General features: G+C 51.2%; 1 protein-coding gene across 1 annotated transcript; it reads right to left on the reverse strand.

The window, feature by feature from the left end:
- Nucleotides 1-334: 334 nt before the first annotated feature.
- Nucleotides 335-11,127, reverse strand: MB (myoglobin). The gene is made up of 3 exons (NM_173881.2): nucleotides 10,961-11,127; nucleotides 5,394-5,616; nucleotides 335-1,029 (listed from the first exon to the last, which is right to left on the reverse strand). Exons 1-3 carry the CDS (start codon nucleotides 11,053-11,055, stop codon nucleotides 883-885), a joined length of 465 nt encoding a protein of 154 aa, NP_776306.1. The 5' UTR covers nucleotides 11,056-11,127; the 3' UTR covers nucleotides 335-882.
- Nucleotides 11,128-16,255: the final 5,128 nt, after the last annotated feature.

The following is a 16,255-nucleotide window of genomic DNA, read 5'->3' on the forward strand; positions in this document are numbered from 1 at the left end:
TCTGCCACTTACTAGTGTCCTTAAGCATCTTTCCTAAGCTGTGGTAACCATGATGACCATCTTCCCCTGAGTCTGCATCTTCTCTGGGCCCCCACACTTGGTCTAGGGCAGCGGTCCCCAGGGATCCGTCTCGTGGGAGTCGACTTTTCCATGGACGGGTGTGAGGGGTGGAGGTGGGGGATGGGGGATGGTTTCAGGATGACTAAAGTGCATTACTTTTATTGTGCATTTTATTTCTATTATTATTACATCAGCTCCACCTCAGATCATCAGTTATGAGATCCCAGAGGTTAGGGACCCCTGCTCTAAGGGATGAAAAACACCAGACAGAGACTGTGATGTGAGAAATCCTTTATTAAACCAGGTGTCACTCCCCTACCTGAGAAGGGACATTTATGTTGCAGACACCATGCCTCCATGCCTCCCTAGGGCTGGGTGTGGCCGTCCCACCCGGCCCACACTTCCTTCTCAGGGCAAGCAAGACACTCTGCTGTCTTCAAGGGGCTGGGTGATGGGGTCAGAGAATTAGGCTGGAGTTTATGTTGACAGCTCGGATTGGGGATTTAAGGTGAGGGTAAAGGTGCAGGTCAGTTTAGAGGTTGGTAGGAATTGGGTTGGCATTGAGGTGAAAGGAAAGTTGAGTTTGACCCAGACTCAGCCAGCCACAGTCAAGCTTCTCATGGTTCCCAAGTTGATGACCCTCCACTGAAAGCCTGGTCCCCAGGCCTCTCCCAAGGCTCCCTCCACCCCTAACCCATCCACCTCTTCCACCCACCTCTCCTAAACAAAGCACACACTCAGAAGCAAACCCTATAACTACTTGGGATTCAGTCCCCGCCCACCCTGCCCAGGTGGGTGGGGTGAGGGGCACAGGGGTGGGGCTTAGCCATGGAAGCCCAGCACCTTGTACTGGGCAGCCATGTCATTCCGGAACAGTTCCAGGGCCTTGCTCATGGCAGCCTGGGCATCAGCACCGAAGTCTGAAGGATGCTTGGCATGTAGAACATGGATGATGGCGTCCGAGATGAACTGCAGGGACAGGAGCAGAGGGGTGCTGGTCACTGGCAGGACAAGCCAGGGGCCAGATGGGAATCAACCCCAGCCCCAGCTTTGCTTTATTGCAGGGCCATTTACTGAGTATTTATTATATATCAGGCACACTTCTGAGCGGCCTCCATGGATTAACTCCTCTAATCCCCACAACCCATGAGATAAGTACAGATGGGATAATAGAGGCCCATCTTAATACAGAGGAGGAAAGGTCAGGCCTTGGGCTTGTGGTCACAGTCACATGGCTTGGTGGGTTGGCTACCCCCACCCCCAACCAGGGGCTTCCCAGGTGGCTCAGAGTAAAGAATCCACCTGCAGTGCTGGAGATGCAGAAGACATGGGTTCAGTCGCTGGGTTGGGAAAATCCCCTGGAGGAGAGCATGGCAACCCACTCCAGGATTCTTGCTTGGAGAATCCCATGGACAGAGATGGGCTACAGTCCCTAGGGTCACAGAATTGGACATGACTGAAGCGACTTAGCATGCATACACGCTACCCCCCTCTACTATGTTCAGGATGTTTTATTGTTCAGTCACTCAGTCCTGTCAGACTCTTTGCAACCCCATGGACGGCAGCACGCAAGGCTTCCCTGTCCTTCACTATCTCCCTGTATGTGCTCAAACTCCTGTCCATTGAGTCAATGATGCCATCTAACCATTTCATCCTCTGTTGCCCCTTCTCCTGCCCTCAATCTTTCCCAGCATCAAGATCTTTTCCCATGAGTTGGCTCTCCACATCAGATAGCCAAGGTATTGGAGGTTCAGCTCAGGATGAGGACCCAACCTATTACATGGTTCTAATCCAGGATTTTGCAATCAGAAAGTCTAGAAAATACTTCCATGTGTGTGGATTTAATTTTTGCATTTAATGGCTTAGGATGGTGATCTCTTTCAGTAGCCTTTTGGAGGGATAGTGGCGGGAGGGTGATCAGAACATCTTATTTTCTGCGCCAAGCACGGAGCTGGTCCTCAGAAGCATTGGTGGAAGAGAAGGAGAGAGAGGAAGAGGAAAGGGACCAGCCCTATGCTTGGGCCCAAGACTGATCATATGTTACAGCAGCCTCACCATCACTGTTGGCTCTACCATCCACATTGTCATGCCCAGAAAGATGGGTGCAAACATCTCCACAGCACAGGGCTGCTTTAAGGGACTGAGCAACCTTATATAGTAAGAAGCTACTTGCTTTTTCAACAGTTCAGAAAGATTTGATGCCAATTTCAGCCGTGGCCTGTGGACAAGGGGTGTCATTTTACAGAGGCCAGACTGAGGTCATGTTGCAAGTGGATGGGAGAGCTGGAATCTGCACCCAGGGGACTGTGGACAAACAACAGCCAGAGCCAGGGAGACAGAGGCCACCACTGGTGGGTTTGTTCATATTCTCCGGCATCCAGGGTACAAGTGGCCAAAAGCTGATGGGTGGGGGTGAGGGGAGCACGTGCAGGGCAGCCTCAGGAGCACAAATGTCAGCACCTAGTAAACCCCGCTTGGCCAGAAGCCAGGACAGCGCCACAGACACCCACTGCTGGGCATCGGGGGGGACATGTGTTTAATTCCCTTTTAATGTCATAAACGTAACAAAGCCAAGTGAGGGGATGGGCTGACCTAGCGAGAACTTGGAGACCCAGGTTCCAGGCCCAGTTCCACCCTGACCTCCACGGATGACCTCACATGTAAGACAGAGATCCTGACTCCTTTGGGTCCCTCAATTCAGCCTTTCCTGAGTCAACTTCTGAGTCACTAATACTAGGAAAATTGTGGGCTGGGGCAGCTAGAAGACTGAGAAAAGACTTCAGCACCCAGCACCCTCTGGGGCCCCCTTGCTAATGGATGAGAAGGAGCAATTTCTCATGAAGAACATAGACAAAGGTTCCACAGTGAAGGGAACAGCAGACGCGGGGCGCTGTCTTAATTTTTTGCAGTAGCTCAGATGGTAAAGCGTCTACCTGCAATGCGGGAGACCTGGGTTTGATCCCTGGGTCAGGAAGATCCCCTGGAGAAGGAAATGGCAACCACTCCAGTACTCTTGCCTGGAAAATTCCATAGATGGAGAAGCCTGATGGGCTACAGTCCATGGGGTCGCAAAGAATTGGACACGACTGAGTGACTTCACTTCCACTTTCTTTTCAAACTTGTTTTAAGTAGACCCGGTTCTAGTCTGCTAGCTGGCAGTCCTATTTCTAGACCGCACTGGTTTCTCTCTAAGCCTGTCTGCTCCTCCCTGGAGATGGGATCCATCATTCAAGCTGGTTTGTGAGCCCCCTGCCTGTCACTGGGGTTCAAATATGGAAGAAGCCAGGGTCTGACCTTGAGGAGCTCCTGTCCCAGCCAGGAGACAGCTGGGTAAAGAGATAAATTACAATACAGCCGGCAGGCGCCACGGCAGGGCTGAAATAAATGCCTTTGCTGGGGAGGGCTGGCAGGTGGAGCAGCTGACTGCCTCGTGGGCCAGAACTGAAGAGGTGGCTTCTGCGCTGGGCCTTGGAGAATGAACAGGGATTTGCCGAGAGAAGATGGGGAGGCGAAAGCACCATTTGTGCAGAATCCCAGGGGCAGGAACTGTTCCTCATGTCTGTGATGCTGAGATGGGCAGGCAGAATTGTTTGTGTGTGATGCGGGAGAGCAGGTGGGGCTTCTCCGGTAGTTCAGAGGGTAAAGAATCTGCTTACAATGCAGGAGACCTGGGTTCGAGATCCCCTGGAGGAGGGCATGGCAACCCACTCCAGTATTCTTGCCTGGAGAATTCCATAGACAGAGGAGGCTGGACTGACAGGCTACAGTCCAGAGGGTCACAAAGAGTCAGACACAACTGAGTAGCTAACAGTTTCACAGTAACCTTTGGGAGGGCAAGCAGGGGAGCTGGATGGTGGGGCTGAAGACAATGGTGATGGTGGTTGTTCACAGGAGACGTTGCACCATGAGGAATTAAGAGCGCAAGTTCCAGAATAACATAGATCAGACTGTCCCTCCTGGCTTATATGCTGTGTGACTGGGAGCAAGCTACTCAACCTCTCTGAGCCTTCAGTTTCCAAATCAGTAAAGTGGGGATGAGAAGAGTCCCTGCCTGGGGAAGAGAATGCTGTTTACCTGCCCAATGGCCATTTTCACCTTCTTCCTTGTAAGAGAACACTAGTTTGTATTTGGAGTGGCAATAGACTACATTTCCCAGCTTTCCACACAGATAGACATGATCTCATGACTAACTTTTGGACAGTGAGATGTAAATAACACTGTTAGGTGAGATGCCTGGGGTTTCTCAAAAGACAGCCTTTGTCTCTTCCTCCTGCTCTCTGTTTGGAATATGGACCAGAAGGCTGGAGCTCCAGCAGCTATCTTGGACCACGAGTCAACTTTGAGGGTAGACACCATATTTATGCCAAGGATGCCAACACAGAAAGAGCCTGCATCCCCGGTACCTATGGGGCTCCCACACCAGCTCTGGGCTCCTGACCTCTGAACTTCTTTTGTAAGAGAAAAAGACAACACTGAATGCAGTTCCTAAGCTCATGGGGGTAATCGTGAAAGTTCCATGCAGTGACCCATGCAAACTGCTTCTCATAGCCCATCCTAACCAGAAGTTTTCATGACTAACCTTACCTTCACTGCTGCACCAAACTGCCTGTGGCCCCATCCTCGGGGGTGATAGCCTCAGGGCCTTTTATCCCCCAGTTTCCTAGTTCTCCTTCTTGCCATATCCCTCCACCCACTGGGTCTAGACACAGGACTTGAAACTCAGACTCTCCCCAGCCCACCCAACTTCTCAGTCCATCACAGGAGATTCAAGCCAATTGCTTATGCCTTGGACACCTGAGGCGCCCTCTCTTCATCCGTAAAGATGCTGGAACTAATAATTCCCACCCAGAATTAAGCCCCAGCTACTGAACTCCTGCCACATGAGTCCTGTGTATGTCCAACTTGCAGTGGCACAGAGACTAGGAGCTGGGTTTCTGGAGGAATAGAGACCTAGTCTGAATCCTGGTTCTGCTACTTGGTGCCTCTGTGACCAGGGGCAAGCTGCTTAACCTCTCTGTGCCTCAGTTTCCTCATCTGTCGAGAGGGTGGGATAGTGGTGCCTACCCGTAGACAGAAGGCAAGCTGTGTACTTCACAGTCACTTCTCTCTTGGTAATAAGATACTCATTTGGGGGAAAAATATGTTTACTCTCAATGACCCAGGAGGAAGGCCAAGTGGGTAGCAGCCCACTTTACAGATGAGAAAACTGGGGGATAAAGAGGAACAGCATAGGTCACTCAGCAAGTTATAACTGAGCTGGGACTTGAACCCAAATCTCAGGTCTTCGAGGCCTCCCCTTCCATCCTCCCAGCCACCCGGGACCCGCCACTCACCTCCAGGTACTTGACAGGGATCTTGTGCTTGTTGGCATGTGACTCGGCCAGGTGCTTCACCTCTGCCTCATGGTGACCCTTTTTCTTCAGGATACCCCCCAGGGCCGTGAGCACCGTGTTGCCATGCTTCTTCAGGTCCTCGGAGGCCTTCATCTCAGCCTCTGTCTTCAGGTGCTTGAACTTGTCAAATTTCTCCAGGGTCTCGGGATGACCTGTGAAGAGCCTGAGGGGTACAAGGAGGGCTTGAGTTAGACACAGGGGTCAGGAGGTGGCCAGACTCAAGTTCAAATCCACACCCTCCCAGTTGCTAGCTGTGTGACTGTGGCAATTCGCTTCACCTCTCTGTGCTTCAGTCTCCCCATCCAAGGAATAGGGATAACGAGTCCCTCCCTATAGAAGTGTGAGGATTAAATTGAATGAGATGGTATAGGCTGAGGGTCACACAGGAAGTGTCCTATAAATGCTTGCTATTACTATTTTTAGCATCATCATCTGCTTCATTGTTACTGTGAAAGGCTGGAAGGAAAAACATCTGCATGGTACCTGGCCTCGCCCCCATTTGCTCTAAGCTGTTGGGAGCAAAGATGACTAGACGTGTCACCGTGGAGCAGGGAGGAGCACGGGGGCTAAAGGATTTGTGGAGTATGTGCTGTGCGCCAGGCCCACGCTAGGCTCTCCACTTGCACTTCCCTTTGGTGATGTATTATCCCCATTTTATATATGAGGGAACAGAGGCTAAGGAGTATGAGGTCCTAGCTCAATATCACATAGCTGGGCTGCAGATGAGCCAGACTGAAATCAGGTCTGAGTGACTCAAAATGTAGTCCATGCAGGGGACCATCTCTGCAGCTTCCTGCCCGAGGATCATCCTTTGGCCGCTTAAATACTTCCAGCTTCAGGAGGCTCACTACTCCATGTGACAGCTTTTCTAGTCTGAACAGCTCTCAGGCTCAGAAAGCGCTTGCTTATTTTGCTCTGCCTCCCTGTTTTTCCCAGTACTGACGGTGAGAATCTCTAATGGGAGCCATCTGCCAAAGACCAGGCCCCCACTCTTGCCAGGGACCCAGTGAGCTGGCCGCAGTGATCCAAGGAGTCACCTGTTGCCTCAGACTTCAGTCTTTCATTCTGCAGAAAGGTGGGGATCGTTAAAGGGAGTCATACCTGCCACGGGGAGGAGGGAGAGATTTTTCCCATTTCACTCATGGGCAAAGGGAAGACCACAGAGGTAGGTGACTTTTCCAGGGTCACATGTCTGGTCAGTAGCAGAGCCCAGACACGAACCCACACAAATGGTTCCATAACTCATGCTCTCTCTTTTGTGTTGCACCCGGAAACCTCTGCCAGAGTGACCCTGTCTGCTGGACTTTCCCTCCTCTTGTCTGATGGCTTCAGTTCCTTGAAAGCTTTCTCTTTTGTGATTTCCTGGCTCTAGAACACCCTTAAACCTAACTGCAGACACACTCCAGTGTGCACAAGTGTCTCACGGCACATACCCATAATCACACGTAAGCTCATGCACACACACACACACACACACGGGCATAGCACAGACAGGGAGCGCCCCCTTCCCCCAAGGGCATGTCCCTCCTGCCTTCCCAGAACACCCAGTGCTGCCCACAGCCATGCTCAATGTCACTACCTCATCTGGGGCCCCGGCCAACCCTTCTACATCACTGACAGCTCATCTCCAGCACTTTTCACCTCAGGGTCCCTGAGATCCTGACTATTATTATCTGGCGACAATGATCCTTGAACTCCTGCCTGACAGATGCAAGACCCAGAACCCACAGGTGAAGGTCGGGACACTGGAGGGAGACTCTCTGGGGAAGAAGAGGACCGAGGACCTGGGATCCAAGGCCACCAGGGGTCTGAGACATCTTGGGAGACCCCCGGATGTCTGGGGAAGAGACTAAGCACTGAGAATCATGAAAGCTGAGTTCTGGCCCCAGTTCTGCCTCTGCTGTGATGTTGAAAAAGTCACTCAGCTCCTCTGGGTCTTGGATCAACTATCTTAAACCAAAAAGTTGATTTCTCAGCTTCCAAGTTCTAAGGCTTGACCCCTCCAACCCGGACCTCACCCTACACTCTTAGCACTTGTCAGCCAGAGAGGGAACCCCGGATTTACTTTAACACTGCAGAAAAACCTGGCTTCTGAATGCCCATCAGATCTTCCTTTCTACAGCTGCCTCCCTCCACTGCCCCCAAGCCGGCAGCTGGGAGTCCCTGGGAAGCCACAGAAGGTCCTACCTGGGAACTTGTGACAGTGGCAACTCAGAAAATGAGCAGCTGGAAGGCCCTCACCCTGTAGACATGGGTGGGTGGGGCTTTTCTTCCAGGGTTTCAGAAGCACGCGCTTGCCTTGTGCTTTCATCTTCAATCCTATCGTCAACCTGCCTAGTTTATTACAGGTCAGCGGGAAAGGAGGCCAGTTCCCAGCTGTGCTCTGAGCTGAGACCCAACCAGACACCCACATGAAAGATAGAAGGCGCTCCCAGGCCTGCATAAATTCTTCTCTGCTCTAGAACCGAAGAACCAGACGAGGGTGGGAACGCATCTCTTGTATGCTAAGACTGCGGGACGACGTGGTATAGGGTTCAGGAGTGGCAACGCTGATCCAGGCTGCTGGACTTGAACTCCAGCTTTGGGACTTCAGGCAAGTCACTTAACTTCTCTGTTAAACGTGGGGATTATAATAACGTCCACCTCATGAGGTTACTGTGAGGCTGAAATGAGTTAATATACATGAACACGTAACACAGGGCCTAGCAATCAGTGTGTAACATATTTACATGTTTGCTGTCCTCATCAAAAGCTCTAGGCCACGATCACCATCACCACCATCACCCCCATCATCCTCACCAGCTCCATCATCACCATCCTCACCACCACCATCGTCATCACTAGGATTGGGAATCTTGGGTTCTGTCTGTAGCTGCCATTGGTTGACTGGGACTCTTGAGCCATGTTTCCTCCCGGTGACATGAGACATACTGGCCACCAGCAGTGACTTCCCAATTTTCCATAGCCTCGAAATCCTTTGTTCAAATGCAAAAATAAATAAAGCAGGAAAGATCTGGGGGAAAAGAAGGAAAGGCAGGGGCCCAAAGCCCTCTTCAGCTGCCTCCGCCCTCCTAAAAACCCCCGTTTCCTGGAGCCAGACTCTGCAACTGACCTTCCAGCTATTATGTTCTAGGACATAATGATCACATGCTTGCAGTGAAGCCCTCAGAGTTTTATTAACAGACCGAACAGAATTTGCTATCTGTCATAACCAGAGGAGTGGGAGAAATGACCTTTTCAAGAAGAGTAAGAAAACCCAGGTTCGGCATCTGGAACAGAATCACAAGGTCATTTCTCACAGGGCACCCTGGAAGTCAGCATCCCCTTCTCCCTGTCCCTGGCCCCCAAATACCAAGAGGGCAGAAGCCGTCGGCGTGGTTTCTGCATGTCTTCAGCTTAAGATGTGATGGGGCATCAGGCTGTCTGGGGCCTGCCAGGGGTCGGCAGTCTCCAGCATCACGTCTTGCCCCTGGCTCCTGCCCCTGGCAGTTTTCTCTGATCCACTGGGAAGGGAGGGGCTGTTTCTCCCATGATACGATACCCCAAGTCTCCTTCCAGACCTCCAAGTCACTGACTTAGGGCTGACAGCCCCCAGATCACCTGGGAAAGACTCCTTTTTGGCAAACTGGTCTCCCACTCAGCTACCCTGCCTCCTCTCCAAAAGCAAGGCAGGATCCAGGACTCAAAGAATGCCAAGGCATGGGGGTGGGCAGGGATCTCAGAGACCATGAAGGTAATCCCTCCATTCAACAAATAGGGAAATGGGACCCAGAGAGGATTAGTGACTTGTCCAAGGTCACACAGCAAAGGGAGAGCTGAGGAGTTGATGTCCACTTTGGAGAGTCTTCTGTCCAACCAAATGGGACCTCTTGCAGTGCCAGTAGCCAACTGACAGAGGCATAAGAGGAAAAAGACACAAAGGAAAACCCCAAGATGCCAGTTAGATTCAACAGGGAACTTGACCATCCTTTCTCATGTGTTTTTGGCATGGGCCACTAAGGCTGAAACTCCAGATAATAGAGCTTATAGCTTATGTCTGGGTCATTCTCCCAGACATGGGAGCTGGAAATGGGTGAAGCCTGGGGGAGGCTGAAAGGGTGTCTAAATGGGAGAGGAAAACCTGCTCTGACTCATAAAGAAGGAGAAATTCATCTATAAAGTGTAAAGGACAATCCATTCACTCATGGCAACCAGGGCCCACCTCCTACCAGGCGCAGAAATGTCGATGTACGCTTTTGACTCACGCTGCCCAGAGCATGAGAAAGGACCAGGAGGAGAGGGGAGTCTATCACCACTTGGCGAAGAAGGCAATGAGAACATGAGGTTCTATTTCTGAACCACAGCCACCCTCTGCTTACAAAACTTAGAATTTTGGGGGGTGGGGGGCGGGGAGGGTGTTTCTTTATTCAGGAATCCCTTGCTAAAGAAGGCAAGATGTGCGTGGAGATTATTCTGAGCCTTCAAAAGACATACCCAACATCAAAAGTCAAGATTAGGGACTTCTGTGGTGGCACAATGGATAAGAATCTGCCAGCCAATGCAGGAGACATGGGTTGGATCCCTGATCTGGAAAGATTCCATATACCGCCGAGCAACTAAGCCCATGCCCCGCAACTACTGAGCCCACGCTCTAGAGCCCTAGAGCCGCAACTACGGAGCCTGCGTTCCTGCACCTGGAGCCTGTGTTCCCCAGCAAGAGAAACCACGGCAATGAGAAGCCCATGCATGGCAATGAAGAGCAGCCCCTGCTCACCAAAACTAGAGAAAGCAACAAAGACCCAACACAGCTAAAATAATAATAATTACTATTATTATTATTATACTTTAAAGGGCCCAATTCTAAGCTTCATCTCCAAGAGTTACTGACATCTTTTGGAACTCACTCTATGCCAGGAATTATGCTGGGCCCCTTGGCTGCAGCATTTTATTTAATTCTTACTTCTACTGTATAATGTAGATATTAGGATTCCCCCCCCCCCTCCCATTTTATAGGAGAAGAAACTGAGGCTCAGAGAAGTTATGTGCTTTCCCAAAGGTCACACAACAGCTCGGTGGCAGAGCCAGGTGTAGAACCACATATCTCATCTTGAAGGCCGTGTCTTAATCCTTGGCATTTTACAGACTTTAATGAACTTGTGACTCTGGGGTCATCCTTCCCTTCTTAGGTCCTTTGTGTCCTCATCCATTAGGTGAGGTGAGAAAGACCTCTCAGACCTTTCTTGTTAATTCTAGCTATAATTTTAGGATTCCTTCTGGTGGGCTCTAAGCATCAAGGATTTGATCATCAAAGCTCCTCCCAGCTGCTAGCACAAGTGTGAAATGGATCTGCTTTCCTGATTCCAACCTCTGATACATAAAAACACAGGAGAACCAAGTAGGGGGTTTAACAAAGTTAATTAACACAGCAGCCAACTGGTCAACCCCGGGGCAAACGTTCCACCTTGCAGGCAAGCATTCTTGACCTTGAGGAAGGAGGTGACAGGGGCAGTGGGATTTCTTCCTTTTACCTGATGAGGACCTCCTGCCCATGGCCTGCGACATCAGCCTCCACCTTCCCCCAGGCATTCAGCACCAACTGCCATTCCCCGTCGCTGAGCCCCATGGCGCAGTCTGAAGAAGAGAAAAAGAACAAGGGCGGACTGACTGGGTGTCCTGTCTCCGACAGCTGGGGTTTGAGGCTGCCTGGCCCCAGAGGGATTTTATACCTTCCCAGATGCTTAACAGGGATCACTTGACAGCTCACTCACTCTCTCTCTCCCTCCTCCCCACCCCCCTCTCTCATGTAGGGGTCTAATCTTTTCCTTTCTCTAGCCCTCACATGGAAGCTATTTTGAGGCAGGTGCCATTGTGGGGAGGTAGGCCAACTCAGGTCACGGGTGTGGTGGTGGTGGGGTTGTGTGTGCGGAGAGTGGGGAGGAGGCTGGGCCACTGTTTGGACTCTCAGAGGCCAACAGAAAGGGCAAGGCTAGGGCTGACGCCAGTGGCCTGAAACCCAACTCCCCCTGCTGTCAGCCACCCCAAGAGGACCTGTCATATCTCTAAGCCCAGGGCAGCAGGCACCCTGGCTTGGCCCTGGGACTGTCCTGGCCTTAGCAGTCTCTTTGCCCACCGTCTAGAAGCCCACTTTGCCAGAATGCCTCTCACTTTTCAGAGTGGTGGGAAGGAACCTCGATGGTTTCCTGCTTATAACTGGGTGAACCCAGGCAGATCCATACCCTCTTGGAGCCTGCATTTTCCCACTCCACCCAGAAAGCTCAAATATTGTTCAGATATTTTCCTCTGAAAAATTGTGCGTCATGTGCCCCCTCAAGGCACAATTAACTGCCTGCCCTTTCCACCTATTCGCATGTGTTCCTGTCACACTGCTTACCTCATTGCATCACATTTCTTTGTATCCATACTGGCTTCTCCGTTAGTACCCTAGCACCCAATACTCAGAGACTTTCCCAGGTGCCAGGCTCTATTCTAATCACTTTACATTTGGTAACTCGTTTAGTCTCCCGACAGCCCTATATGATAAATATAGACATTACCCCCACCTCGTGGAGGGGAAGTTAAGGAGATGTGCCACAGTCACACAGATAGCTGATGGAAGAGCTGGGTTTTGAACCAGGAAGTCAGGCCCCTGAATCCGTGCTCCCAAACACTTTACTTTGGTTACCATGTGCAGGAGCTTTGTTTCCTTCATCTGAGTGTTTTGTGGGCCTTGCACAGTGCTGTATACCAAGTTGAACTGAATAAAGGTTCACTGAATTTAAAAGGTGAATGGCCTTCCCAGGAAGGCAAGAGAATGATCAACCTTTATTTTTCATTCATCCATCTTCCCATCCATCCATCCATCCATCAACCCCTCTATCCACTCACCCACCATCCGTCCATCCGTCCATCATCCATCCATCCATCTATCCACCATTCTGCCATCCACCCAACAAACTGTTATAAGGTACCTACTGTGTGTCAGAAACTGCTACATGCTGAGGACACAAACCAGATAAAACACATCGTGGTGTTCAATCTCCTAGGGAGAGAGATAAGTAAGAGGAATAACATTACAGTTCAGTTTATGTGGCGCTATGATCAGGGTCTACACAGAACTTTACAGTTTACAAAGTGCCTCCTCGGGCAAGACTAATCTAGTCTTCCCAATGCCCCAGCAAGGTAGAAAGCATCATCCCATTTTATAGCTGTGGACCACGAGACTCAGCAAGGATAAACATCAGGTGTCCTGGCCACCCTGGGACTGTATTGGACCTGTCAGTTATGACTGCCCTACATACACAGCTCTTTCTAAAGATAACTGCCCTGCCCCAGCCCCCAAGGTCATGTCCTCTCCCAAATTCCACGGCTAGTCACAGCTGATTGAACCAAGGCTGGGACCTAATTAGAGGCAGCCAATGGCATGGCTCTGTCAAACAGCCAGTGTCTATTAACTACACCAATCAGATCCCCTCTTTAAAATATGAACAGAGATGATTGATAAGAATTGGCTAGGTGGTAGGAAATGCTAGGTGAAAGGGTTCCATGGTTAGCACCAAGTAAGACCCCCAAACTCAGAGCTTCCCCAGAACAACCTTGGGTCTCCATTCTGATTCTGGTAAAGCCTGCTCCCATTTCAGTTCCAGGGTGACCATCACACTTCCTGTGTGACCTTTTGTGTATCATTGAGTGATCCCTGTTTAGATATTGAGTCAGCGGACTCCTAACAACCAAAGAGACCAGAAGCACACAGGCCCCTTCTTGACAATGTGCTCCTGAAACCACACGTGAGGATCCATGTTAACCCAGGACACTGAGTTGGTATATCTCCAGAAGTCATTCAGCTTTCACAGTGAAAGGTTCAGTTGTAAAATGAGTAACTAAGAGACTACCCTGGTGGTCAGGTGGTAAAGAATCTGCCTTCCAATGCTGGGGACGTGGGTTCGATCCCTGGTCAAGGAAGTAAGATCCCGTGTGCCCACTAAGCCCAAGAGCTGTTACTAGAGAGCCTGCACACTGCGACTACTGAGCCCATGCAGGCTGCAACCAGAGCCTGGGGGCCACACAAGAGAAGCCCACGTACCGCAACACAGACCTAGCCGAACATTTGTTCATTTGTCCATTCCCCATCCTGCTACCAAGGGCTGACTCTGTGCCAGGCTCAGGATCAAAGAGAAAGGCCACTCTGAGAGAGTTTGCTGAGGTCTCAGCTCCTAGTCCTGGCTCCTTGCTGGAGGGTGAGCTCATCAGTATGGGAGGGAAGTGCAGAAGGAAGAGCAGAGAGAAGAGCAGAAGCAGCAGCGAGCTGCCCCCAGTCTGAACCAACCCCTGAGGCCCATTGGGGACACCCCTGAAAGAATCAGCATCACTGGTTCCCATTTAAATCCCCAGCCCTGGCTATGCCACTTGCAAAACCCTTCTACCCAGTGCCCTGAGAACCTCAGCACATCCCTGAGGGGCTGGCAGAGCGGGACTCATTGTTATCCCACATGGCTGTTCAGAAACAAAGGCTTGGAGACCTTGTACACCCGCCCGAAGCTGGTAAGCAGCAGAGCTGGAACCAACAGCCCAATCCACAGCCCTTGTCCCATCTCCAGCCTCCTGAGTTTTCCAAGGATGGCCTGAGTACTTAAAATTTCATCAACTTGTTACCAGCACTAAAGTGTTTAATATGAAGCTGTCACCCCCTTAGCAGGCACCCTCATTAACTGGCAAGTTCATGGAAACCCATGGCTTTGAAGTTGATGAACCTTTTAAGTTTTACCTTTTAAGTTAATAGGAGGGACCAACATCTGTTTGTACTTACACGTCTCTGTAACAGAACTGGCGGTACCTAGCAGTTGCTATGGCTACCTGCAGCCACCAGCTTTGTTTGGGGGCTATAATTATCCCTGTGACAGCCTTCTAATAGCCGGGGCAGGGAAACTGGAAAGGCACAGAATAGGAAAGCCAGGCTGCTTCTGCATGCAAAGTTTTCTGCAGCCTTACAAGCTTATGCATACACACATACAGGTGAGTTAGTCTGACACCCAGTGGGGCAGAACTAGATCCCACCAAGGGAGACCTGCCTCTTCCTCTTCTTCCCTTTCATATTATAGAATCCTTTGAATGGGAAAATCTGAAACATATAGAATCATCCTCAAGTCTTCAAATTCTGGACACTTGAGATCCTAGAGTTACAGTTCTAGAGGGCCAGAGTGTTCAACTTTCACCACCCTGAAAACTTGGGTTCTACATTCAGAGTCAGAAAACTAAAGAAAGAGTAATCTAGAATCGTAGGGACATAGGATCTTGAAACTTACAGAGGCCTAGATGGTATCAAAGTTCCCACTGAATCAGCGGTCCCCAACCTTCTTGGCATCAGGGACTGGTTTCGTGGAAGACAGTTTTTCCATGGACCGGGGGTGGGGGGATGGTTTGGGGATAATTCAAGCGCACTACATTCATTGTGCAATTTATTTCTATTGTTATTACATCAGCTCCACCTCAGACCATTGGGCATTAGACCCCGAGGTTGGGAGACCCCTCCACTAAATGCAGGAATTTTCCCTACAGATCATAATCTGCTTGAATACTTCTAGGAGCAGCGAACTCACTTTCTAAAAACCAAAGTATGCCTTCTTGTCAAGCTCACTCCCTTGTCCTGGCTCTCTGGTGCTCCTTGGGAATGTAGAGAACCAGCTGAAAGAAGTTTCAGGCTCACCTAAGATTTTTCTTGTCCAGACTGCACATCCCCAAGGCTTTTTAACTGAATGCCCTCTGCTGGCAAGGTAAGCCAGGAGCCTGTCTAGTCAAAAAAGGCCATTCTCCACCTTGCTCCCCGTGACTCCCACCTCTCCTCACTTACATACTGAGAACTCTCTAGCAAGGGGCTTCCAGCTCCCCCTGCACAAGTTTGAGGCCCAGGTGACTGTGCACCAAACTCTCTCTTTCAAAGGTGACCTGGAAATTCATGAACCCTTGTGCAGCTAACAACTCACACCCCGCTCCCCGCCCCCCGCGGCCCCGCCCCAGTGAATCTGGGGGCGGGAAGAGGTGTTACACTTTAAGACTCCACCGTGGGGAACCAAAGATGGCAAGAAAGAACATTTTGGATCTTCAAAGCTGTAGGTCCCCTCAACCTTGGCCACCCCCATTCCTCCTCCACTTCCTCCTCCTCCTCCCCGAAGCCGCCCCTTTGGAGGCCAGCCCAGGCAGCGCCTCCCACCCACTCCCAGCTCAGCTTGCTCCTTCCTGGCAGAGTCTGCCTCCGGGACCAGCGCCAGATGAGACTCAGAGCAGGGCTGGGGCCTGGAGCCTGCAGGATCTGCTGAGGTCACGCATGAGTTTGAGGACCCCCCCAAAGCTGGCCCCAGACCCCCTGGGGCCCGCCCTCCTCCCAGCCCCCACCAGCGGCCCTTGCACTGACCACGTTTCCCCTTCTGCCCAGCTGTCCTTCTGAAGCCTTCAGCCAAGCGGGCTGGGGGCGGGGAGAGGTGTCTTATAGCAGCTGGGGAGAGGCACAGGGAACTAAAAATATAGTTTATATGGCAAGGCTCCTCCCTCCTCTCCCTGGAGGCCCAGAGGGGCTTATTGGAGGAGGGCTGGTAGGGACCAGAGCCCAATATCCCAGTCGACAGGTGTAGCCCAGGGACACCTGCCCTCCTTCCTGCCCTCACCCTACACCCCCAGCCTCTGAGGCTTAGAGTCCCCCCCCCAGCCCCTCCTCCTGCCTGTCATCTGCCGGAGTCCAGCACCACCCCCATGCTGCCCCTCCCTCATCAGTCCGCCCTCCCTCCATCCTGGTGGATCTCACAGAAATAGCTCCCCCTCCAAGAATCCCCCCT

Source organism: Bos taurus, chromosome 5 (assembly GCF_002263795.3).
Source record: "Bos taurus isolate L1 Dominette 01449 registration number 42190680 breed Hereford chromosome 5, ARS-UCD2.0, whole genome shotgun sequence".
NCBI lineage: Eukaryota > Metazoa > Chordata > Mammalia > Artiodactyla > Bovidae > Bos > Bos taurus.